Raw genomic sequence first — 25,817 nt, forward strand, 5'->3', positions numbered from 1 at the left:
GTGAATGAAGCCACTGACTTTCCTGTTGAAAGATCCAGTGTAGATAGCTTTGAGAAGGTCTCAGATGGAGTGAAAGCTGTTAAGAAAGTTAAACAGTCCTATCACCAAGTGGCTGTGTTTGGCCAGCTAGTTGGGGAGACAAGGTTGTTGAGAAAGGGATGTCTCCATGCTAGTTCTGTAAGTGAACAGTATCTGGCCCAGGTCAAGATGGGGGCTCTTAACCAGAGAGCCCAAATTGCAGGCGTCCAGACTGGAGCGCTGGGAGAAGACCCAATCCCAGCTTGACCCCCGGGGGTTTTGGGGTGGCAAAAGGGCACGGGCCGCATAAACCTTCCCACATGCGGCATGTGAGTGCTATCGACCACCCCCAACCTAAGGGAGGGCGTGAAACTGGAAGGGCCTGGTGTAACTCCCACCAAGGAACGGGAGAGATGCTGGGGCATCCATGGGAACATTGGTGGCTTCAAACTTCCCCAGGTCACCGGCTAAAGTGACCCCGCTCAGTTTGGTCTCGAAGGGGGGAGAGATGTGATGAAGTGGGACTGTTCTTAATGTTTCCTCTGAATATTGTGGGGATGCCTCGGTTTCCCCTATACAATTCTTAAGTATCTAGGTGGTGGGAGAAGGGTGTATGATCGTTGCAGAGCTCTAGAGGGCAGGTGTGTGCAGGGGTCTGGACACAGAGAATGGCCGACACCCTGTTTCCTGGCAAGTGATGGCCTGGCCCTTCCCCCCTGCAAGGTGAGAGCTAAAGGTTGGAGAACAAAGGAATCAGGTTGGGGCTGGCTGGGGACATGGAGTGAAGTGCAGACGTGGTTGTCTGGCTCACTGCCCCCCCAAAATGGACCCAGCTGAGGGGTCCTGTTCTCTGCACCTACAAGCTCTAGATTAGACCATGTTCCTGTCGTCTAATAAACTTCTGTTTTTTTGGCTGGGTGAGAGTCTCATCTGACTGTGAAGTTGGGGGGCAGGATCCTCTGGTTTCCCCAGGACCCCGCCTGGGCGGACTCGCTGTGGGAAGCGCACGGAGGGGCAGAGGATGCTGCATGCTCCGAGGTCAGACCAGGAAGGGGGAAGCCGGGTGAGCTGGGTGTCCTGGAGACAGGCTGCTCCCAGAGAGGAGACCTCACCAGAGTCCTGCCTGGCTTCGTAGGGAGCAGCTCCAGAGCATCGCCCGGGGACTCCGTGACAACTACCCACCTTCCTGCATTCCCCCTCCCCACCACCCCTGGCTCAGTCCTTCATAGAAAACACCTGATGCATCTCAGCTGGGTCTAATCAATTGCACACGGCGCTGGCTGGCCCCGGAACCTGTGGCTCCCAAAGGATCAGGCTCTACACTGGGCCCACGTTTTGTGAAGTTTTGCCCGTCTTTATGGAGCCCACCAGTGGCGTCGTGGGCCCAGCTGTGCCTGCAGCATCTGAGTCCCCCCCGGCAGCGCGGCAGGCTTGGCCTTTGAGCATCGATCTTGCGCACTGGGGGCTGGCTGGGCGCGGATTGCTCGCTGGCCTTTCGCCGCCGATCCCTGGGGCGAATCCAGCCCCTGCTGAGAGCCCCCCCCCCGTAACTCGCTGGGTGAGGCCTCAGCCCCAGATCCCAGCCAGACACATCTGCCCCGGGGAAAGGGCTGATGGCTGTGGACGCAGAGCTCCCCATTCCCAGCCCTGTCCCAGACAGGAAAGGCCCGTGCCCCATTTCCTGCCCCCCCTGAGCCAGCCAGTCTCTGCCCTCAGGCCAAATTGGAGCTGGTGCCCCCTAGAGGGGAAAGTTCCTGCACCCCATTCCCCCCAAGCCATGCCCTGGAGCTGGATGGGAGCTGAGGAACATTGGCTTGGGAGCTGTTTTGGGGGGGGTTGGGGGCTGTATTTTAGTGCGTGTGTGTCTACTGGGGCTCGGGAGGGCATGGGGGGCTCTATGTGTGTGGAGGGGGGAGCTCCTCCTGCCTATCTTCCTCCCCCCACCCCAGATTTTAGCCCCAGCCCCCTTGACTCCCAGATCCCACCCCAACTCCCTTTTCCTTTCTCCCCCCCGTCCCCGCCGCTCCTCCCATCAGTACAGAAGCCCTGCCCCACATCTGGCCCCGAACTCCCGTACAAAGGGAGCCATTGTGCTGGGTGCCTGCTCTGTCACTTCCTCATCGTGCCCATCTGGCTCTGGGGAGCCAGCCATCGAGGCTGGCAGATGCTGGTACCCATCCCAGGGACATAAACCCTTCCCAGGTCTCGGCTGGACCCCGGAGATCGGACGCTTGGAGACACCCTGTGGATTCCGGGTAGGTGTCTCCATGGGATGAGGGGGCATCAGGGCAGCATTAGAAGCTGGTGACAGGAGAACTGGGGGGGTGGCCACGCATATGCTTCTGGGCATGGGTGGGACCCCGGCTGGCAGGGTCAGGAACTAATGTAGCACAATTAAGGATCTTAAAGGGAGGGGCTAATGCTTCTGTTTTATGAGGCTGATGGATAGTTGCTGCACTGGGTTCTAGCCCCTGCTCTGGGAGGGGAGTTGGGTCTAGTGGTTAGAGCTGGGGGAGGGCTGGGAGCCAGGAGTCCTGGGTTCTGTTAGCCTCAGTTTCCCTTTCAGTGTAACTGTAGTGACTTTCCAGCCAGGAACTCTGACATTTCAGCCCAGCTGCCTTTAACCAAGAGACATCAGGTTCTGGCCCCTTGTTACCCCAAAGTCCTGGCTTCTCTCCCGAGCAAATCGGACTCGCGAATCTTAGGCGACAGACTCAGGAGCAGGGAGGAAGGATGGGCCAGTGGTCAGGGCTCCAGCCTAGTACTTCGGTGACTCCCTGTTTAATTCCTTGTGCTGCCCCCATACTCCCTACTGGGAGTTAGGCACCTGGTTGCTCTGTGCCTCAATTCCCCAGGTGCCATGGCACAAAGGTGACTGCATCTCAGTGCTGAGTGAGCCATCACTTTGCAGTGTTATGTGTGGCTCTTCCCCAGCTGCCCCAACCCAGAGGTGGCTGCATCTCAGAGCCAGGCAAGGGATCACTTTGCATCTAACAACTCTGTCGGTTGCTGACTCTGCCTTACTTAAGGTTGCACCAGAATCTGCATTTTAAACAGTGTGGGCTGTGCATTAGCTCTGGGGCTGAAAAGACTTGTGAGTTTGAAGGCTGTGTGGTTGGTTTGTTATTGTAGGGTCTTTCCTGAGCGCTGGAGCTGTGCAATCCCATTTGTTATTGTAGGGTCTCCATGCACAGGGTTGGTGCCATTTGGTTTATTGTTGTAGGGAATCTGCTGAGAGCAGAACCTGGTTTGTTATTGTCGAATGGTTCCCTGGTGCTGTAGTAACAGGGAGTGCCAGGGCTCCTGGCACAGGTATGTCTGAGACCCCAGTGGGGACGGGACAACGGGGACGTGTGAGAGGAGTCCCCTTAACACATCACAGAGAATCACAACACGATACCAGGCTGGGTACCTGCCTCACCTGGCAGGGGACAGATCTCATCCAGCAGGGGGCAGTGCTCGGACACACCCAGCTCTGCTGGTGCCCCTCACTCCTGACTCGCAGCCCCTGCTAGCCCAACCATGGGCTCCACCCTGCCCCCCAGCTCTGCCAGTGCCCCTCGCTCCTGACCCGCAGCCCCCTTGCCCCGGCCATGTGACATCAGCAGATTGCACAGCCCAGCCCCAGACAAACAGCTCTGTTATTGGAGGGGCGCTGCGTGGCGCTGCCAGGCTGTGCCATTCGGGGGCTGCCGCCACCTGCTGTGACGAGCCGCATGGAGCCGGGTGCTTGAGAACCAGCCCTCAAGGGGCAAAGGGAATGGGGCCTCAGAGAGAAATGTGTTCTGCCCGCTGCTCCCAAGATGAGACCCTGCTCCCCTCCCTGAGCTGGGGACAGAACCCAGGAGTCCTGGCACTCAGCCCCCCCCCCGCTCTAACCACTAGACCCCGCTCCCCTCCCTGAGCCGGGGATAGAACCTAGGAGTCCTGGCTCCCAGCCTCCCCCACTGTAACCACTAGACCCCACTCCCCTCCCAGTGCTCTCAGTCCCAGTGCTACGGCTGTGATTTTTCCAAAGTTACCTGCCATGCAGTCCGTACCTTTACCTACCAGTGGGAGCCAGGACTCCTGGGTCCAGTCCCAGGCTCCGAGAGGGGAGTGGAGGGCTAGAGAGACAGATGCCACAGTGGAGAGGTAGACAGAGGAATGATTCACATGTATCATTGTCTCCCCTGAGCGGGGGAGTCTCCTCACACTCACTGTCCTGGCTGAATCGGCCCCTGCCAGCAGGGGGCACTGCCAAGGCCTTGAGAGCCAGGCCCCCAAATCCTTTCCCCCACCCGTGAGCAAGCAGCCCTGAAGCTGTGGGGCAGGAGCACAGCTGCTTTTGGGAGGGGAGATCATTCACACACACACACACACACGCACACATACCCAGTGCAGAGCAGCTGGGAGAACACGTGAGGGGCTGGGGAACCCTGGAGACAGACACACACTGGAGCTAGGGATCCGAGACACACGTACACACACTGCGCAGACAGGCTGTTGATTGAAAGCAGCATCCCAGGGCGAGTGCCCACGACTGCTCTCCCAGATTCACCCCGGCCTTGATGCAGCACCCCGGGCTGGGGGTGAAGTTGCCCCATGCACTTGTGAGGCCGAGCTGGCTTTGAACCAGGAACCTGCCTGTGGAACGCGCGAACACCTACTAACGAAGCAGCAGCCAGGCTGTGATCCGCTACAGATGGTGCTAAAGGACTCGCTCCATTAGCCGGCAGCAGTAGTAGGGTTGTTATTCTCTAGGTGGCATAAAGGAGTTGCTCCATTAGCTGGCAGCAGCAGTAGGCTTTTATCCTCAGTGTGGACCAGGCCACCAGAGGAGGCTTGGACTTGCACTTAGCTGATGTGTTGCATTTAAACGGCCCTGCCCTGTCTCGTGTCAGTACAACCCCCACCCTGAGGGGGACCCAGGTACTCAGTCCATCAGCAGCTCCCTTGGCCTGGGGGAGGTCGGCAGTTCGACAGATCAGCCGTTGCTATCAGTGTCACCGTCCGGGGTCATAGCCCAGCCGCCACAAATACCAGGGTCATCCCTCCATATACATGCCCTCCCTCCCTCCACCCATGTACACATACACACCCTCCATTCATCCCTCCCTCCCTCCATCCATCCCCTCCTTTGCTTCCCCATCCATCCATCCATCCATCCATCCCTCCCTCCCCTCCTTTGCTTTCCCATCCATCCATATACACGCCCTCCCTCCATCCCTCCATTCATCCATCCCCTCCTTTTCTTCCCCATCTCTCCCTACCTCCTTTTATTTTCCCATCCATCCATCCTATCTCTCTATCTGTCTAATCTCCTCCCACTGGGGCCTGGAGTGGGATTACTTCCCCCCACCCCCGCTATTCCCCTGGCCCTAGGGGCTGTCAGGTTTCCTGTGGAAGCTGGCCCAGGGCTGGGTCGATCAGGCTGGCTCTGAGCCAGAGCTGGGAACTGGCCCTGGCAATGCCCATCACATGGGCACAGGCAGACAGAGTTTGTTCCTTAGCTGAAGTCAGCTGCGCAGGCTGCCATCTGCTCTGTGGAGCGAAGCGTCATCATCCTTATAATTATTAGAGGCTGTATCCTGCGGGCCCTGGCTCGTCGTGGTGCCAGTTCAGTCAGGCAGAGCCCGGGGGGTGTAACTGGGAGCAGAATCGGCCTCGATGATTCAGAGATCAGGAGCGATTTTTGCAAAGAGCCTTGAAAATTCAATCCACCCACAGGGGAGATGCAGCAGCCTCTGGGGCGGGGCAGCTGGGGAACAGCCGCATAGGCAGGGGGATGGCTCGCCCAGTGCTGAGATGCAGCCATCTCTGGGGTGAGTCTGGGGCAGCAAGGGAACATCTGCACAGCAACACTGTGCGGGGATGGTTTGCCCGGTGCTGAGATGCAGGACAGCTGGGGAACAGCCACACATAACAGTGCATGGGGCAGGCCTCCCCCACTGCTGGGATGCAGCCACCTTTGGGCTGGGGCAGCTGGGGAACAGCCGCACAGTGACGCCATATGGGGATCTCAGTGCCAGGCAAGCTGAACCCGTGCAGCTGTTTCCCAGATTTACCCCTCCGCAGAAATGGCTGCATCTCAGCACTGGGCAAACCCTCCCTCTCCCTACATTTCAAAGTCTTTGTGCTTTTTGCGAAGAGAAATGCTGTGAATTAGAGCCCAGGACTGGCGCGGGTCCCATCAGCTGGAGAGATTCTGGGTGTGCCCAGCGTGTGCCCAGCGTGGGGGCATTACACAGGGCTCCTTTGTGCCCAGCTGTGTCTTCCCTGGGCGGGGAGGGAGGGAGCTGGGCATGCCAGGAATTCCTGCCCCTGGAATGAATCCACGGGGTGAGGGTGTCACGTGACCCTGGCCAGGGAAATTCGGGTCTTCAGTACAAACTGCCATGGACTTGTTTGTATCTGCCAGGGATCGAACCCAGGAGTCCTGCCTCCCAGCCCCACCTGCTCTAACCACTAGACCCCACTCCCCTCCCAGGGGCAGGGATAGAACCCAGGAATCCTGGCTCCCAGCACCACCCTCCATTCATACATGAGACTTCTCTTCTCCCAGAGCTGGGAGAGAACCCAGGCGTCCTGAGGTCTCTGATCGCCTCTCAGGGGAAGATGCATGAATAAACTCAGAGCCAAACTATCCTTCCTCCGGCCCAGAGTGACCCGAGGGCCAGACCCGCTTGGGCTCTGTGGGGCCACCTCCCCACAGCCCCGGGAGGCAGAGACCTGTGCCGGGAGTAGCAGCCAGCACGTGAAGCCGGCTCCCCCTCCCCTCCCCCCCGTGGCAGGTCCCCCCCACGCACACGCTGAGCCGGAGGAATTTGTGTGTGGGCTCCGTTCACTCGCAGAAGTGCAGAGCGACCGGCACCCCAGCTCGCCGGCTGCAGGAGGGGATGTCAGGCCAGCGGCTGGCCCAGGATGGGACTCTGCCCCGCTGAGAGCCAGCGGTGGGATCCATGAGGGGGAGGCTGGCGCCACATCGTGGGAGCTCTCTGCACTGGTACCCCCTGCTGCCCAAGCTCAGTCACCAGCTAGCCTGGGGTTCCCCTTTTCCCTGCCACCCCGGATCAATCCCTGGGCCTGCTAACCCAGTGTCCTCCTTCCCCATTGCCAGGGATCAGATCTGAGGTCCCCCTAACCTGGTATCCCCCCCTTCCTGCTGACCCAGATTAGAGCGTCTCTCTGGAAGGGCCAGTCCCAGCTGTGCAGAGGGGGGCGTTGTTCTGGCCGCTGCCTCGGACCTGGGACTCTCTGATCACTCCGGGGTCCACATGTGGCTCTGACCCCACCGGTCCCTTTGGTTACAGGTGCCAGGATTTTGCCAACTTCATGCCGGAGTCGCCGAGGGGTTAGACAGCCCGGAGGACACTGAAAGGTATGAGAATGCGGAGCGTCGCCATGTGCCAGAGTGGGCTCAGGTGGCTTATAGCAGGCAGGGCTGGGAGCCAGGATGCCTGGGTTCTATCCCCAGCTTTGGCAAGGGAGTGGGGTCTAGTGGTTAGAGCAGGGGGGTTGGGAACCAGGACTCCTGGGTTCTGTCCCTGGCTTTGGGAGGGGAGTGGGGTCTAGTGGTTAGAGCAGGGGGGCTGGGAGCAGGACTCCTGGGTTCTGTCCCTGGCTTTGGGAGGGGAGTGGGGTCTAGTGGTTAGAGCAGGGGGGCTGGGAGCCAGGACTCCTGGGTTCTGTCCCCAGCTTTAGGAGGGGAGTGGGGTCTAGTGGTTAGAGCAGGGGGGCTGGGAGACCAGACTCTGGATGATTAATGAGCCTCATAGCTCTGGTGACATTTTCCCTTGGGAGGCACAAAGGCCTTTGTCCCTCATATAGGGAGAAGTCTCCTGTTTATCTCCCTGGGACCCGTGTGGGCAGGCAGGGTGGGGTTGTGCTAGTCACTACTGATCAAAAGAACCAGGAGTCCTGGTGCCTACCCCCACCCCTGCTCTAACCACTAGAGCCCACTCCCCTCCCGAAGCTGGAACCCAGGCGTCCTGACCCACCCCCCCACGGTCTCCTGATAAGCTCTTAGTGTGTGTAACCCAAGCTGATGCCAATCACCAGCCATGGATGGCAGCCGTGCCCATGACCGGAAGGCCGAGCCCCGCGTTGCCTGGCTACCCCCTGGCCTAGGCCTGCTGCCCCTGGCTTTTCTCCCCAGCTGAATGTGGGCAGCATGGGGGTGTGTGTCATGGCTTGGATGGGAGACCCTCACCCGCCAGGGGACGGGACTGGTGGGAGGAGTGTTGGGTGGGCACAGAGCCAGGCGAGGGCTTGTGGGGAGCTGGAGCTTGGGGGGGTCAGAGGTTGAGGACCAGAGGGGTTCAGGGAATTTAGGGGGGCAAATGGAGAGCCAGTGGATTTGTGGGGGCAGAGGGCAGGATTTGGAGATGGGGCCACAGGGGCCATGAAGGGTTGAGGCGATTCAGTGAGAAAAGTGGGGGCTTGTGGCTTCAAGGGAAATGGGGGTCAGGATTTTTTGGGGGGTGAGCAGCTAGAGGACTTGGGGGCCAAATCAGGAGAGCTGTTCTGGGGAGGATCAGGAATGAGTGGGCTGGGGTGGAGCCGTGGGGGAAGGATCAGGAGGGCAGAGGCCTCCCCCGAAGGGTTATGGGGCCCTACATCAGGACGGGGCTGGCTCCACCGCCCGTGGGGCTCACGCCAGGGCTGGGCCATGGCAACCAGCCTGTGCCAGGGAGCTGGGGGTGGGGGGAGCGGCGGAAGCATGGAAATGGGGCCTGATGCGGGCAAGGGGCTGGAGCCATCTTGCCCGGCAGTCATCTTGCCTCTGACCTGCAAAGGCCGGGGTAGAGTTGGCCCCACAGGTCTCTCATTAAGGGTTGCCAACTTTCTAATCGCATAAAACCAAACACCCCTGCCCTGCCCCTTCTCTGAGGCCCCGCCCCCTGCTCCGCCCCTTTGAAGAGGCTCCACCCCCACTCACTCTATCCCCCCTCCCGCTGTCGCTCGCTCTCCCCCACCCTCACGGGGCTGGGGCAGGGGGCTGGGATGCGGGAGGGGTGAGGGCTCCAGCTTGGGGTGCGGGCTCTGGGGTGGGGCCAGAAATGAGGGGTTCAGGGTGCAGGAGGGGGCTGCAGGCTGGGGCAGGGAGTTGGGGTGTGGAAGGGGGTGCGGAGTGCAGGCTCTGGGAGCTCAGGGCTGGGGCAGGGGTGTGGGGCTAAGGCAGGCTCCAGGCCTGAGTGGGGTTGGCCCCACAGACCTCTCTACCCCCTCCCCTAGGACCTGGTTGCTACTCAGAGTCTAGGGTTGGCTCCATAGCCCCTTTCCTCCTTCCCCCCCATGCCATGGGGCTACTCAAGGTCTAGGTCTAGGGAGCCCTGGCCCTAGCCACCCCCTCCAGACCCTGTGTCATGGTGACCGTTCAAGGCCTGGGCCCTCAAAGCCCGGCAGGGTCGGGGGGCCCAACCCGTGGCCGTTGTGTCTGTCAGGGCTGCTCCAACGCTAGCTCCCCACGGTGCCCCCCCCCCATTCTGCTGGCCCATCAGAGTCACCTCCTCGGAACCGGCCAGCCCGGGAGCTGTGCTGGCTCATAGGGGAGCGTCTGTGTCCCCGGGGGACTGTCTTTGAGGTTAAGGCGGGAGGGGCTGGGAGCCAGGACTCCTGGGTTCTCTCCCTGGCTCTGAGGGGGGAGTGGGGGCTAAGGCGGGAGGGGCTGGGAGCCAGGACTCCTGGGTTCTCTCCCTGGCTCTGAGAGGGGAGTGGGGGCTAAGGCGGGAGGGGCTGGGAACCAGAACTCCTGGGTTCTCTCCCCGGCTCTGAGAGGGGAGTGGGGGCTAAGGTGGGAGGGGCTGGGAGCCAGGACTCCTGGGTTCTCTCCCTGGCTCTGAGGGGGGAGTGGGGGCTAAGGCGGGAGAGGCTGGGAGCCAGGACTCCTGGGTTCTCTCCCCAGCTCTGAGAGGGGAGTGGGGGCTAAGGCGGGAGGGGCTGGGAGCCAGGACTCCTGGGTTCTCTCCCTGGCTCTGAGGGGGGAGTGGGGGCTAAGGCGGGAGGGGCTGGGAGCCAGGACTCCTGGGTTCTCTCCCTGGCTCTGCTACTAGTGTGCTGTGTGTGAACGTGGCGGCTTTTCTGCGAGGCCCCACTGCCATCTTAGGGCCACTGTGAGAACAGCAGCGACTGCTCGGTTCCCATGTTTCCTTGGGTGAGGTTAAGGCTGCGTTTCCCCCCCCCCAACCCCCGTCCTGGGCCAGGGATCTCCCTGCCCTGCTGGAGCCACAGCTGAGAGCCTGTGGGGCAACATCTCCCTGGGCCTGGCGTTAAATCTCCTGAGTGTCAGGGAGTGATCCCAGGAGTCCTGGCTCCCAATACCCCCCTCCCAGCCACTAGACCCCACTTCCTTCCCCTTGTTGGGAAATGATTCCCCAACCTCAGAGACTCCCCCCCCCCCCCGCATTGGGGGAACTGTCCCCTGAGATCCACCCTGAAAGTTTCTCTCCAGTTAATTTCATCCTTACTTCTGTAGGGGAAGGGTCTGATTGCAGAGGGTGGGGCACGGGAGTGGAAGCCAGGACTCCTGGGTTCTATCCCCAGCATGGTCCTTAGGGGGCATCACAGCAGTTGCTGCTTGCAATGAATGACCTCTCGTTTTGGTGCCCGTGTGCCCTGGTCTCTCCCCAAGAAACTCTCCTGCTGTTTGTTTGAAGGCCCCAGCGCCTCCTGCTGGGAGGGATGAATCTGCTCTGTTTGGGTGCATGCTGCCCCCTGCTGGGTGGGATCAGACCTACCGTGTGCACATAGTGCTCTCTCCTGGGTCGGGTCACATTTGCCCTGAGGGTGAGATGGGGAAACACCAACCACACCTCATCTAAGCCCCTCTTCTCTCTCCCCAGTTGACACAACCTCGCTGCCCCCTGAGAAGATGAAGGCTGCTGGCACTCTGCTCACCTTGGGGATCCTATTTGGAGGTACCGAGGGGACCCCAAGGGAGCAATCCACAGCCCCATTTCCTGTCTTTTATAGCCCTGTCTCCAGAGAATGGGGCTCTCGGGAGTGAACAGCCAGAGCTGTTGCTCACTGAGCCAAAGGGGAGTAGGTGGCACATACACCTCAGTGTATGAACTGTCCACTCGCCCTGCGTCATCACACAGACTTAGCCAAACGGCGGGATGGTGCATCTGATTGGTTTTCCAGCCCCGCCAATCAGCTCACCGTCAGCGGTTCAAATTTTCCTGGTGCGTGAGCTGAGTTTGTTGGACCTTGGTCTAGCTCTGTTGTACCCCTGGACTGAGGGCTGGGTGGTCCCAGAAGAACAAACTACCCACTCCTTGCTGCAGGGGGAGGGGTGTCCTCCAAGGCAGGGGGTTGCAGGTGTGTGTTTTGGGGAGCTCTCCACATTGTGGGGAAAAAAAGGAATGCTCTCCATGAGATACTCCCTCCCCTACCCCAGCAGCCAGGCTCCCACAATGAGAGCTTGGGGAGTAGGATCCGGGTTCGAACTGGACACTGAAAGTGGGTGGTTGGGTCAGCAGGGAAACATGGAGGCATGGGAGGAGTTCCAAGGTCAGGTGCGTGTTCATTCAGGTCTAACATTCCCAGCATGGGAAAAGCCCTGAACTAGCTCCACCGGAACTAGCTCTGACGGAAGAGGGTTCCCTTAAGGCTTCGAGTTCGGGCTGTGCTCACAGGATAGCTTGGAGGGGATAGCTCAGTGGTTTTAGCATTGACCTGCTAAACTCAGGGTTGTGAGTTCAATCCTTGAGGGGGCCATTTAGGGATCTGGGGCAAAAATTGTTCCTGCTTTGAGCAGGGGGTTGGACTAGATGATCTCCTGAGGTCCCTTCCAACCCTGATATTCTATGATTCTATGTTCGGGGACCCTGCTGGGGGGAACATACAGGCAGCCCTGCTTGGTGTCCTCGCTGGAACAGGATCCGTTGGGACGACTCAAAGAGGAGGCCGTGAGAGTCAGAACTGTAATTTTATGTCAGTTGAACTGTACCTGTTGCTTGGGTGGCTTTTAGATACGGTGCCACCAGGTGTCTGAGAAATAACTAGAGAGAGATGAAAGCAGGGATGGCTGGATGGTGGGTTGGATGAATGGATGATTGGATGGTTGGGTCGGGGGATGGATGGATGGATAGAAGGTAGGTGGTTGAGTGGATGATTAAATGAACAAATAGTTCAGATGGTTGGGTGGGTAGGTGGATGGATAAATGGTGGATTGTTTGGATGGATGGATGGATGGATGGATGGATGGACAGAAGGACGGATGGATGGATGGTTAAACGGTTGGGCGGATGGACCATTGACTGGCTGGGTGGGTAGATGGATAAATGATTCATTGGATGGATGTGTGGATAAATGTTTTGTGGGAGGGAGGGAGGGATAGATAGGTGGAGGGAGGGAGGGAGCGATGGATGGATGGATAGAGTGGGATGAATGGATGGATAGAGAGGGATGGAGAGATGGATGGATGGATAGAGAGGGATGGAGAGATGGATGGATGGAAATGGATGGATAGGTGGAGAGAGGGATGGATGGAAATGGATGGAGGGATGGATGGATAGAAAGGGGTGGACAGACGGGTAACAAACCAGAGCCCGGCGGGGTTTGGCAGCTGGGCAGAGAAGAGGGAAGTGGGGAAATCGACAGGAAGGAGACCAGACCATGGCAGGAGAGGTTGGGGGCAAAGGAGATGGGCATGTGGTTCCTGTCCCCACTGCCCAGCGCCTATCGCTCCCGTCTGCCCGCCAGGCACCCTGGGTGGGCCGTGGAGTGCATGGATGCCCCAGACCATTGTGGCCTTCGAGGGCACGTGTGTGGCCATCCCGTGCCGCTTTGACTACCCGGACGAACTGCGCCCCTCGGCCGTGCACGGCATCTGGTACTTCAACAGCCCCTACCCCCGGAACTACCCGCCTGTGGTGTACAAGTCGCGCACCAGCATCGTTCACGAGAGCTTCCAGGGCCGCACCCACCTGCTGGGTGACCTCCAGGCCCGCAACTGCACCCTGCAGCTCAGCCGCCTCAGCCCCGAGCTGGCGGGGAAGTACTTCTTCCGCGGGGACCTGGGCGGCTATAACCAGTACACCTACTCGGAGCACAGCAACCTGGAGATCATCAGTGAGTGGGGGGCGCTGGGGCCAGGCCCCTTGGATGGCTGAATTGGGGAATGAGACACGGGGCCTTTCCCCTCTAGGGGGTGCTGGCTGCCATCCAGCTTCAGGGCACGGGACTGGATGGCTCGGGGGGGAGGGCATGGGCGGTGGAAATGGGGTACGGGGCCCTTGCCCCTCTAGGGGCTCAATTAATAGTGATGAGAGAGCCCATCTCCTCCCCCCCCGTGAATCCTGCACCCTGTGCCATTGAGCTCAGCACCCCATGGAGCTCAGCTGCATCAGGGCGCATTTGGGTCTCTTCTCGTCTCTGGAAGGGGAGTGGGGTCTAGTGGTTAGAGCCGGGGAGGTGGGGACTGGGAGCAGGACTCCTGGGTTCTCTCTATGGCTCTGGGAGGGGAGTGGGATCTAGTGGTTAGAGCGGTGGGGTGGGAGGACTGGGAGCCAGGACTCCTGGGTTCTATCCCCAGCTCCAGGAGGGGAGTGGGGTCCAGTGCGTTGGAGCCCGAGTCTTTGGCTTTACCTAGCCGCTTCCCTCACTAGACAAACCCACCATTGTGCCCCCGGCTGCGGTGGTGGTGGGGACAGAAGCGGAGCTGCGGTGCGTGGTGCCGGATAACTGCCCCACCATGAAGCCCGTGGTGAGCTGGCTGCACCACGAGGTGCTGGAGGAGCAGGCTGTCTTCGGCCAGCTGGAGGAGGAGAGTGGCACCTGGAGCCAGGTGTCCCTGCTCAAGTTCCAGCCCTCGCGGGAGAACGACGGGCACGAGCTGGGATGCCAGGTCACCTACCCCGACTCCACCTTCCTCTTTGAGGCCTTCGCCACCCTGGACGTCAAGTGTGAGTCCCCAGAACTGCCCCTCGTCCAGCCTGCTGGGTTCTGGCCCTGGCGCTGGGAGGGGAGTGGGGGCTAGTGCTTGGAGCAGGAGGAGTTAACCTGTGGGTTAACCTTGCTGGCACCCAGTGGCAGGGAGTCCCATGCTTTAACCCCACTAATACCTGGTAGCGTGGCCTTAACACCCAGTGGCAGGGAGTCCCGCAAGTTATCCCCATTGACCTCCAGTGGCAGGGAGTCCCACAGGCTAAGGACACTCTGCCTCCCCCACCGCAGACGTGCCCCGGATCCTGCAGGTGAACTCGTCCCTGGAGATCACGGAGGGCTCGCACGTGGTGCTGGTGTGCGTGGTGGACAGCAACCCCATGGCCTTGCTGGCATGGTTCAAGGAGGAGGCCGTGCTGCGGGAGGAGCCGTCCACCAACCTGACGCTTGAGCTGGACAACGTCACTCACGCGCACGACGGGATTTACACCTGTGTGGCCGAGAACGTGTATGGACGGGTGAACCGCTCCCTGGCCCTCACCATCATGTGTGAGTGCCTGGAGGGGAGGGGAGTGGGATCTAGTGGTCAGAGCGGAGCGGGGGAAGGGCTGGGAGCCTGGACTCCTGGGTTCTATCCTGGCTCTGGGAGGGAAGTGGGGATTGAGATCTAGTGGTTAGAGTGGGGATGGTGCGGGGGCTGCTCCTGGGTTTTATTCCCCAGCAGTGGGAGAAACGGATCCTAGTGGTTACAGCGGGGGTGGGGGGTGGGAGCCAGGACTCCTGGGTTCCATCCTAGCTCTGGGAGGGGAGTGGGCCTAGTGGTTAGAGTGGGGGGGCGGCTAGGAGCCAGGGCTCCTCGGTTCTGTCCTGGCTCTGGGAGGGGTGTGGGGCACTTTGCCTATAGTTCTGGCTCTGCGGGTCAGTGAACGTATGCCCTCCTCTCACAGACGCCCCGCGGAAGCCGTCGGTGAACTCCTCGGTGGTGGCAGTGGAGGGGGAGCCGGTGACTATCCTGTGCACCACCGAGAGCAACCCGGAGCCCATCATCACTATCTTCAAGGAGAAGCAGATCGTGGCCACGGTGGTCTACGAGAGCGAGCTGCTGCTGGAGATCCCCGCCGTGACCCACGAGGATGACGGGGAGTACTGGTGTGTGGCGGAGAACCAGTACGGCCAGCGCAGCTCCGCCTTCAACCTCACTGTGGAGTGTGAGTCACCCATGCCCGGTGGCAGAGAGTGTCAGGGCTTTCTCCCCTCTACCCTCCCCTCCCAGAGGTGGCTGCACCTGAGCACCAGACGAGCTGTCCCTAGGCAGCGTTATGTGTGGCTGTTTCCCAGCTGCCCTGCCCCAGAGCTGGCTGCATTTCAGCGCCAGCCTAGCTGTTTCCATGCAGTGTTAGGTGCTGCTGTTCTCCAGATATCCCGCCCCAGACAAGGCTGCATCTCAGGTAGCTCTGGTGCAGCTACCTCCATGCAGTGTTGTGTGGCTGTTCCCAAGTTGCCCCAACCCAGATGAGGCTGCATCTCAGGCAGCTCTGGGGCAGGCCATCCTTGTGCAGTGTTATGTGTGGCTGTTCCCCAGCTGCCCCACCCCAGAGCTGGCTGCATCTCCACGATGCTGATGCTGTGTCTCTCCTCTGCAGTTGCTCCCATAATCCTCGTGGAGTCGAAGTGCACGGCGGCCCGGGACACGGTGCAGTGCATCTGCGCCGTGCTGGCCAATCCAGAGCCCGTGATCTCCTTCGAGCTGCCCACCCGGAACGTGACGGTCAACGAGACTGACCAGGAGTTCGTCTATTCCCAGAAGACAGGCTACACGGTCACCAGCATCCTGACGCTGCGCGGGGAGCCAGACTCGCAGCTCTTCATTGTCTGCTCCGCCCGCAACCTGTACGGCACCAAGAACCAGCAGCTCCAGTTCCACCACTCCAGTGAGTGTCCGCCCGTACAGCGCCTCCTGCTGGGAGAGGCTGGGGCTGGGATAGCTGGGTGCTCCCCCCACGGCCAGCGCTCCTGCCCCACTCCTCACAGCACCCCCTGCTGGGAGTGGCTGGGGCTGGGGTAGCCACGAGCTCCCTCCATGGCCAGCACCCCCTTGTCCCCCGTTCTCCACAGCGCCCCCCGCTGGGCAAGGCCAGGACTAACCCCAGCCTGCATGCTGCTTTCAGACAATCTGATGTGGGCGAAGGTGGGGCCAGTGGGCGCCGTGGTGGCCTTTGTGATTCTCATCGCTGCCGTGTGTTACGTGAGTCAGACGCGGAAAAAGTAAGTCCGGAGCCCCCCGGGGCTCAGCTGTACTAACAAACGGGGCATCCCGGGAGCGGGGTGACGCTGGGGCCCGAATCCAGGCCGGAGCCAGATGGGATCGCAGACCGTCCTCTTGCCAGTACAAGGCAGAACTGCCCTTAAAGGGAGAGCAGCTGTTCTGAGCATCAATCGATTGAAATCCTTCCTGGACCAACCCTCGGCCTAACTGCCATCACCAGGTGGATCTTCCGATCCAGTTGGGTTTTCAAACGAGGGACGCTCTGACCAGGGCAGGCGGCGAATGGCCTCACACCGAAATAAGTGTCGTTCCCCGCAATCGTTTTAAACGCGTCTTCGTCGTTGATTTTCGACAGGACGATTTTGGCAGGGGAAGGACACCATTTTTTGTCTCTCCAAATAAAGGCAGAATAACAATTAACACACATAACGGTTCTTCGCTTAAAACTAAGGAGCATTTTTGTAGGAGAAGGATAAATATTTACATCCAGATCAGTAACCAACAATTGCTGGTTAAATGGCATTTCTAATGACTCACTAACGGCATAATTAATGAAGCACCAATGTTAATCAGCGTTCGGTAATTAGCAGTCACCTATTGACCAGTCTGGAGCATTAGCCATTAATTGATCCTAATCAAAGATGGTTGGTGGGTAATTAATGATTGATAATTCATTAGCAACTGTCAGTTACTGATACATCAGGAGCAAATTGCTAACTTTTGATTATTAAGATCATTATTAAATTATGTCATAAATGCAGATGCAGTTACGCGATGCAGATTGTTAATTGAGTAATGAGATACAGGGGAGCTCTGGGGGGTTGCCCAGCGACAGGCATTGCCCCCTGTTGTGTTAGTCGCCCAGTGACAGAGAATTCCCCCCCCCCAACTGTGGGGGTCGCCCAGTGACAGAGGTGTCTGTGTCGTCTCTCTCTCCCCAGGAAAAACATGAACAAAAACTCCAGCTTCGTGCAGCTGGAGCACCCGCCCGTGGCGTACAGCGGCGAGTACCGGCCCCCGGGGGCCCTGGACAAATCTGAGGTGGGACAATGGGATGGGATTGGCATGGCAGGGAGAACATGGAGGTGGACAGAGTGCTGTGTGTGTGGGTAGGGAGGGGTGCCTGGGGGGGATGAATGGATGGATGGAGGGGTGTCTATAGGGATGGATAGGTGGACGTGCGTGTATGGGGGTGGATGGAGGGAGGGAGGGGTGTATATGGGGTGGATAATTGGAGAGTGTGTATGCGGATGAATGGGTGGATGGAGGGATGGATGGATGGAGGGGTGTGTATAGGGGTGGATGGATGGAGGGAGGGGTGTGGAGAGATTTGGGTGGGGATGAATGGGTGGATGGATGGATGGAGGGAGGGAGTGTGTATGGGGTGGATAAGTGGAGAGGTGTGGATGGGGATGGAGGGAGGGAGGGGTGTGTATAGGGATGGATGGAGGGAGGGGTGTGTATAGGGGTGGATGGCGGGAGGGAGGGGTGTATATAGGAGTGGATGTAGGGTGTGTGTGTATGGGGTGGGTGGATGGAGGGATGTATATGGGGTGGAGGGATGGATGGAGGGGTGTGTATGGGGTGGATGGATGGAGGAAGGGGTGTACATAGGGGTGGATAAGGGGAAAGGTGTGTATGGGGATGGATGGAGGGAGGGGGGTTGTGTATAGAGGTGGATGGATGGAGGGAGGGGTGTGTATGGGCTGGCTGGCTGGAGGGGTGTGTATGGGGGTGGATGGATGGATGGAGGGAATGTGTATCGGGGTGCATAAGGGGAGAGGTATGGATGGGGATGGATGGAGGGAGGGTTGTGTATAGGGGTGGCAGGAGGGAGGGGTGGATGGATGGATGGATGGATGGTTGGAGGGATGTATATGGGGTGGAGGAAGGGAAGGAGGGGTGTGTATAGGGGTGGATGGATGGAAGGAGGGGTGTGTATAGGAGTGAATGGAGGGAGGGAGGGCTGTATATAGGAGTGGATGCAGGGTGTGTGTGTATGGGGGTGGGCAGATGGATGGATGGAAGGATGTATATAGGGGTGGAGGGATGGATGGAGGGTGTGTATGGGGTGGATGGATGGAGGAAGGGGTGTGTATGGGGTGGATAAGTGGTGTGGGGTGGATGGGGATGTATAGTTTAGATAAAGTTGATCCCTCTATGTTGTCAGTCCTATTTAGTGTCCATAACTGGAGAGGAAACCTAGCCCAGACTGGCTGGCTCAGGGGGGTGGGGAATGGGACATGGGGGCCTTTCCCCTCTCGGGGAACTAAATCAGTTCCTGGAGGACGGGTCCATCAATGGCTATTAGCCGGGATGGGCAGCGATGGTGTCCCTGGCCTCTGTTTGCCAGAAGCTGGGAATGGGCAAGGGGATGGATCACTGGGTGGTGACCTGTTCTGTTCACTCCCTCTGGGGCACCCTCTGGGGTGTCGGACGACCAGACACTGGGCTAGATGGACCTTTGGTCTGACCCGGACTGGCCGTTCTTATGTCCCATGATCCAGCCCCAGGCTGGTGCATGGGGGTGGGGGAAGGGATTCTTCCATCCCTTTCCATCCCAGACCCAGTCCATAAAGCTGCAGCTTCAGAGGTGCTCCCCAGAGGCATCCTCCATATGGAGCGGCAGCAAGGGGTCGTCCCCCCAGGTACACAGTGACTGCTCTTCCTTCTCCGCTAGTCTAAGGAGATCTGCTCCCTGGAGAGCCACTGACCCCCGGGTAAGTCTGGATTCCCCAGTCTGTGTCACCCCCCACCAGTGTGCGTCACACCTCGGCTCGGACACGGGGACCCCCTCTGCATCCCACAGTCATGCAGCAGAGAGGCTGGGCAGGGAATGGGACACAGGGCCTTTCCCCTAGGGGGCGCTGGCTCCAATGTGGCCCGAGAGCCGGGGACTGTGGGCTCATGGTAGTGGGGAACAGGGCACGGGGCCTTTTCCCTCTAGGGGGCACTGGTTCTGGTTTCTATCCTGTTGCTTGGGTAGCTCTCACAGGTCAGCTGTGGGGCAGGGCATGGGGGTCTTCCTGGAATACTGGCAGCCCCTTGTCCTGGCAGCAAGGTCCCTTGCAGTGTTGTGGTGTTTTCCCTTCTCCCTCTGCTTGTTTCGTGGTCTCGTCTCTTTGTGGCGTAAAATCTTAACAGACAGCCTCCCCCCATCCCGGGACAGTCCTCGCACCCCTGGCACCCCCTGCCCAGGAGAGCTCTGGTTAGGAATGCATCCTTTGGAAAGGATCCTGCAGCTATTAGTTCCCCAGGTTAATGCCAATAAGGTCCCACGAACTAATCCCAGTCAGATCAAGTGGCAGTGAGTTTCCTAAGTAAACTTCAGTATTATTGGACTGGCTAACCCCAATGGTATCCTCCTGAAGCAAATCCAATATGTTGAGCCCCTAGTATCCAGTGGCAGGGAGTCCCAGTGGTTAACCCCACTAAAACCCAGTGGCAGGGTGTTCTGTGAGTTAATCCTATAATATCCAGTGGCAGGGAGCCCCAATTGTTAGTTCCATAATACCCAGTAGGTGGGACTCCTGTGGATTAATATCCAGTGTCAGGGAATCCCACAGCTAATCCTATCATATCCAGGCTCTGGGAGTCTCACAGGTAAGCCTATAATTTTCACCAGCAGGGCATCCCACAGGTTTATCCTATAATATACGTTGGCAAGGAATCCCACAGGTTAACCCTGTAATATCCAGTGACAGGGAGTCCCGTAGGCTAACACTATACTCTCCAGTGGAAGGGAGTCCCACAGGTGAACACGCCAGTCATACCCAGGCTGATGCTGCTCCGCTTCCCCCGCAGTATGAGCGGCGCCTGGCCTCCGACAAACACCTCCTGAACAAGCCCGAGGGCTCCCTGGACCGGAACGTGGACTATGCCAACATCGACTTCACCAAACTGGCCACCAAGGACAGCTACACCCTGACAGAGGAGCTGGCGGAGTATGCAGAGATCCGCGTCAAGTGAGCGCCCCCCGCCCCCCCAGTGACACGCCTTCTGCCTGGAAACCTCGCCCGCCGGAAACAGGACCTGTCTGTGCCCCCAAATCACCAGGCATGCTGCCACCACAGAAATCCCGCCTACCGGATCAACCCCATGCAGAGTGCAGGTCCTGCCATGCCCACTAATAGCAGGACACGCCCCCTGCCATGGAAACCCCACCCACGGCAATCAGGACCTCCGACTGAATGCAGCTGGGACTGGACTGGGACTGTCTCTCGCTGTGTGTCTGCGCAGCGCCTGGCACAATGTGGCTCTGATCTCAGCTGGGGCAGGGACTATCTCTTGCTGTGTGTCTGGGCAGCGCCTCATATCCTGATGTGGGCCTCTTCTTTGACAGCCCTATGGCTGGTTATGTGGGTCTGGCCCTGCACTGGGACCCAGGAGACCTGGGGTTTAAATCCTACCTGTGCTACAGACTTTGTGCTATCTTGAGGTATGTCCTAACCTCTCTGCGTGCCTCAGTTTCCCCACAATCTCTTAATTTCACCTGTGCACTATGTGGCTCATAATTCCCTCCCACCCCAGGGCTTTTGTGAGGCTAAATTTGGAACCGTTTGGGAGGCTCAACCAAAGCCCTGTTGAATCATTAATTACCCCGTTGAGCTATCTCTCTAGGAGCCACACAAGTACCTGCCTAGATAGCCCGGGTGGACCCTGTACAAAACGGGCCCGGCTCCTCCCTAAACCCATCCAGTCCTTGTTCTAATTACCCCAATCTGTCTTTCCATGTGCGGAAGGAACAATATGGTTTTTCTTCTGCGTAAAGACTTGTCTGTGCTATAAATCTGCTGAGACCAGCACAGCCATCCCCAGCCAGGAAGGGGAATACACTATACTGGGATAAAGCCCTGTCCTACAGGGATATCTGCCTCCACAGCTGTACTGGTATAAGCAGGGCTTGTGCTGGTGGTATACCTAGATCAGTAGAAAATCACACGTCTAATTGACATAGTTATTCCGGGGGGAAATCTCTGGGTGGCTCAGATGTAAATCAGGAGTCCAAAAAAACCCCGCAGCTGTAATCTTTGTTTCCCATTGGGATAAACAGGTGCTCACGTTCTGGGTCCGATCCCCAGGAATTCTATGATCCATCGGCACCAGTAATCCTGGGGGGAAATTTAAAACAAATCGTCATTTATTTTTGGTGTCATTTTTTTAACCGATATTTGCCTGATGATAGAAAACGAAATAAATAAAAAGCCCAGACTAACAACGTCGAAACTCTCTAACCAGCGCTTAATTCTGCCCCCAAACCACCCCCTAACCTTGATAACCCTTCCAGGCACCCGGATCTAGGCTCTCTTTATTGATTAGCTGGATGTGACGTGATTAGATGTCAAATCAAACACAGCGCTTGAGGCACTGGTATAATAATAGCAAGGCCACTTCACAGAGCTCTGGCAGGTAAAGGAACCACACAAATGGCATTGACATGAGGGCAGGGTGAAAAGGATCCAGGGACCTCGCGAGGCAGCCAGCCGCCTGCACTGACGCAGAACCAAGTAGCCCCAGACCATCCCTGTCAGGCGTTTCTCAAACCTGGTCTTAAAACCCTCCACTGACGGGGATCCCACAACCTCCCTTGGAAGCAGAGCCCAGAGCTGAACGCCCCGGAGAGTTAGGAAGTTTTTTCCTAATACCTGACCTCAATCTCCCCTGCCCAGAACGTGGTCTGAAGACTGTTCTCAGGTCCACCCTCAGCCTCCTCTTCTCTAAACAGGCCCAGTTATTTTACTCTTTCCTCAATGGTCAAGTTTTGTAAACCTCTGATCCTTTCTGCTGCTCTCCCCAGGAGCAGCAGAAGCTGTCTAAAAGTGGGGGGGCCACTAGTGCCTGAACCATGGCCCCGCCCCATCCCCCTGAGGCCCCGCCCCTTCTCTCCTTCTCCCCGCCCCCACCCTGCCCCTTCCCCTCAAGACCCCCCCCTCGCTCCTCGCTCCCCTCCCGCACCACTCATCGCTGACCCTTATGTCTGGTAGAAAGTGATGGGGCCATGGCCCCGTGACCCCCCCCACCCCGTTCTGGAACTCCTGGCTCTCCCCCGGACTCTCCATTCGGGCCACCCCTTTCTGAATGGACAGCGCCCGAAAGCGAACATGGTTCTCCAGCTTCGGCCTCCCCAGAGCAGGCCAATTCCCGCCTGTGTTGTACGTCCAACACTCCAGTTTCTATCGCCCAGAACGACGTAAACTTGGAAATAAAAAAGCTGAAATGGAAACAAAAAGTTTCCATTGACCCCAAAAAGAAATCCCCCCCCAATTTTCACTTAGCAGGAAATTTTGACATTTTCTTCTGATTCAGAGCCCTTCTTTTGTTTGAAAACACACAATCCCTCCCCCATCACCAAAGCCAAAATGTAAATTCTAATCGGCTTTCATTTCCACCCCTCTCGCTTGGCTTTCTGCTCCCACCGCTGGAAAAAGAGCCGCGGCCTAACTCAGAACACCGCCTCTGTTGATTTACACTAAGTCGTGTGGACAATTCCCGTTCTTGGCTTCTATGTAAATAGGGAAGACTATAAAAAATAATTGAAGCCAGGATTGGCGCAGTAACTTTTCAGTATCGTGTGTGCGCATGTGTACGTGTGTTACAGGACACAATTGTGCCACTGGCTTAGGCAGCCCTGCTCCCAGGTAGAATTAGGCTAGCGAACTTATCAGGAGAGCTGGATTAATTCCACGACTATGTCGGTTTCGTTGTGTATCATTGTTCCGTGAGGTGCCAACTGTTTAATGACTTTAACCCAGCAGACTTTGTATTCCGAAGGAAATAAAATGTATTTTACAAATCCATATGGGGTCTAGCGTTGTGTTCCCCTTCAGGGGGGTCTTCCCAATGCCACAGCCCGGCGCTAGGGGGCACTGTGCCGCCGGGAGCAGGGTGAGGGCGCTGTCCCCTGGCCGTCAGGGCTGGCCCCGATGCCTCGGCAGCAATAGGGGGCGCTGTGCTGCAGAAGGGCAGGGTGGGGGCTCTCCCATGGCAGTAAGGGCTGGCCCTGATGCCCCAGTGTGAATCAAACAGAGCAAGGGCTTGAATCTGGGTCTCCCACAGCGCCAGGGAGGGGGGTGCCTTGGTCCAGGTCTATCAGCACCTCTCTGGGGAGGGGATTTTGGGGAGCAGAGGCTGGTTAACCCACCCCACAAAGGCAAAGCAAGCTTCGATGGCGGGGTGAAGCCAAACAAATCCAGACTGGACATAAGGGGCAGGTTCTTCCCAAGGAGAGGACTTGACCCTCACAACAACTATCCCAGGAAGGGGGCAGATTCTCTAAAGCTTTGAGTCTTTCCATGGTGATCGGGTGTCTCACTTAGCCCCTCTCTACCTCATCCTCCAGATCTGGGCTTGAAATCTGCAAAGGGGGCAGAGTTAAGGACACACATGCAAAGGGGCGGAGTTAATGGCACTCTATCTTGACCCTCCACCCATACAAATCTGGGCTGGGTGCAGGGACCCCTTGGGGAGGTTCTCCGGCCAGAGCTAGGCACAAGGGCAAACTGGCTGTGCAGAACAGTTCCTTGAGATGTGTGGATTGAGAAACCAAACCCTCTAGCCCTGCAAAACACACAGCCCGGAGAGTACATGCTGCCCAGGATTACCCACACCAGAGCTCTTCTAGCATTTTGATCCCTCACTCGTTTTCAGGATCCACAGCTCAGCATTTTAACCCAGAGCCAGGAGGAGACACTTTGACCCCAATCCTGCCATCGGGCCCCTGTTACCGCCCAGTGGCTGGACCTAACACAGAAGCCAGGCCTCAGTCTAACTTCACGGCTCAGCGTGGGCTTAATCTGTGCAGAACGGAGATGCTTGTGGGCTCCTTTCCAATTTCAGCAGGGCAGTTGGCTCAGGCTTCTGTAGCCTCTTTGCACCAGTGGGAATGACAGTGCCAGGAACGGATGGCCAGGGTGGGGCTGCCCCCATCACAGCTGGGCAAATAACTGATTTGCCAGTAATGCCGAAAAATTGGAAACAAAATTCCTGTCAATTCTGACTGATTTTCAGTGGTTTTGATTTAAAAACAACACATGAAAGGAATTTTTGAAACCAAAAAAATCATTTTGGACTGAACCAATTCCAGGGTTTGGGGGTTTTATCTTCTACTGAGACAATTTGGCAAAACCCTCCTGAAATTGCGTGATGATTTGGTGGCGCCGAACCTGTGTTTTCTGATCACAAAAGGTTTCGTGTGAACACATTCACTTGTTTCTACTCCCCCCCTCCTGCTCCTAGAGTCGGGACATTTCTGGGCCCTGCCTTCTCTAATACCTGTGCAGGCAACACATATGTGGCTATATGGATATATAGGTGCAGCCTATACAGCTTTGATAGATATACAGTGCGCTCCAGTTATAAGAATCACTGTTATAAGAATCAATCAAAACCAGGGAGCAAAACCACTGGGACAAAATCATACCTGTACTCTGCTTGCAAGAAGCGACCGCTTATAAGAATCACATAATCAGGAGCAGATGTGATTGTTATAAAAGGAGTGCACAGTATATAGAGAGACCTCGTGATAGAGAGTGTGAGATTTTTACTGTTTTCTAATTTCAACTAGGGCTGTCAAGTGATTTTAAAAAAATTAATCGTGTTGTTAATCGCACTGATAAACAATAATAGAATACCATTTATTTAAATATTTTTGGATGTTTTCTACATTTTCAAATATATTGATTTCAATTACAACACAGAACACAAAGTGCACAGTGCTTGCTGTATTTTTGATTACAAGTATTTGCACTGTAAAAAAACATAGTATATTCCAATTCACCTAATACAAGTCCTGTCGTGCAAATTCTGTCATGAACGTTGAACTTACAAATATAGAATTATATACATAAAAACCTGCACTCAAAAATGAAACAATGTAAAATGTTAGAGCCTGCAAGTCCACTCAGTTCTACTTCTTGTTCAGCCAATCGCTAAGAGACACAAGTTTGTTTACATTTATGGGAAATAATGCTGCCCGCTTCTTGTTTACAATGTCACCTGAAAGTGAGAACAGGCGATCACATGGCACTGTTGTAGCCGGTGTCGCAAGATATTGATGTGCCAGATGCACTAAAAGTTCATATGCCCCTTCATGCTTTCAGGTGACATTGTAAAGAAGAAAAAGGCAGCAGTATCTCCTGTAAATGTAAACAAACTTGTTTGTCTTAGCGATTGGCGAACAAGAAGTAGGACTGAGTGGACTTGCAGGCTCTAACATTTTACATTGTTTCATTTTTGAGTGCAGTTATGTAACCAAAAAAAAAAAATCTACATTTGTAAGTTGCACTTTCACAACAAAGAGATCGCACTACGGTACTTATATGAGGTGAATTGAAAAATACAATTTCTTTTGTTTGTCATTTTTACAGTGCAAATATTTGTAATAAAAAATAATGTACACTGTGATTTCAATTACAACACAGAACACAATATATATATATATGAAAATGTAGAAAAACAGCCAAAATATTTAATAAATTTCAATAGGCGTTCTATTGTTTAACAGTGCAATTAAAACTGCAATTAATTGCAATTGATTTTTTTGAGTTAATCATGTGAGTTAACTGCCATTAATCGACAGCCCTAATTTCAACAGATAATATCGATATTTATTTTTAAGTATGTTTCAGATTTTGATTGATTTTAAATTTTTACAATTGTACAAAAT

General features: G+C 56.6%; 1 protein-coding gene across 3 annotated transcripts; it reads left to right on the plus strand.

Moving 5' to 3' along the window:
• The first annotated feature begins 1,608 nt into the window (after positions 1-1,608).
• Positions 1,609-22,950, plus strand: MAG (myelin associated glycoprotein). 3 transcript variants are annotated; one of them, XM_038383498.2, is made up of 12 exons: positions 2,096-2,273; positions 7,311-7,378; positions 10,842-10,916; positions 12,706-13,074; positions 13,611-13,907; positions 14,179-14,436; positions 14,835-15,095; positions 15,531-15,818; positions 16,056-16,152; positions 17,095-17,194; positions 18,834-18,873; positions 19,958-20,090. In XM_038383498.2, exons 3-11 carry the CDS (start codon positions 10,871-10,873, stop codon positions 18,864-18,866), a joined length of 1,749 nt encoding a protein of 582 aa, XP_038239426.1. In that variant the 5' UTR covers positions 2,096-2,273; positions 7,311-7,378; positions 10,842-10,870; the 3' UTR covers positions 18,867-18,873; positions 19,958-20,090. The 3 variants fall into 3 exon arrangements, with proteins under 3 accessions (XP_038239424.1, XP_038239426.1, XP_043357881.1); XM_038383496.2 differs by lacking the exon at positions 18,834-18,873 and having other exon boundaries at positions 1,609-2,273; positions 19,958-22,950; XM_043501946.1 differs by lacking the exons at positions 2,096-2,273; positions 18,834-18,873 and adding an exon at positions 6,849-7,003 and having other exon boundaries at positions 19,958-22,950.
• The last annotated feature ends 2,867 nt before the right edge of the window (positions 22,951-25,817 follow it).

This window comes from Dermochelys coriacea, chromosome 24 (assembly GCF_009764565.3).
Source record: "Dermochelys coriacea isolate rDerCor1 chromosome 24, rDerCor1.pri.v4, whole genome shotgun sequence".
NCBI lineage: Eukaryota > Metazoa > Chordata > Testudines > Dermochelyidae > Dermochelys > Dermochelys coriacea.

Coding starts and splice junctions, on each gene's coding strand:
- MAG (XM_038383496.2), top strand. CDS start 10,871: ATGAAGGCTGCTGGCACTCTGCTCACCTTGGGGATCCTATTTGGAG. Junction 13,908..14,178: donor CGCCACCCTGGACGTCAAGT/GTGAGTCCCCAG, acceptor CCCCCACCGCAG/ACGTGCCCCGGATCCTGCAG. Junction 15,819..16,055: donor GCTCCAGTTCCACCACTCCA/GTGAGTGTCCGC, acceptor TGCTGCTTTCAG/ACAATCTGATGTGGGCGAAG.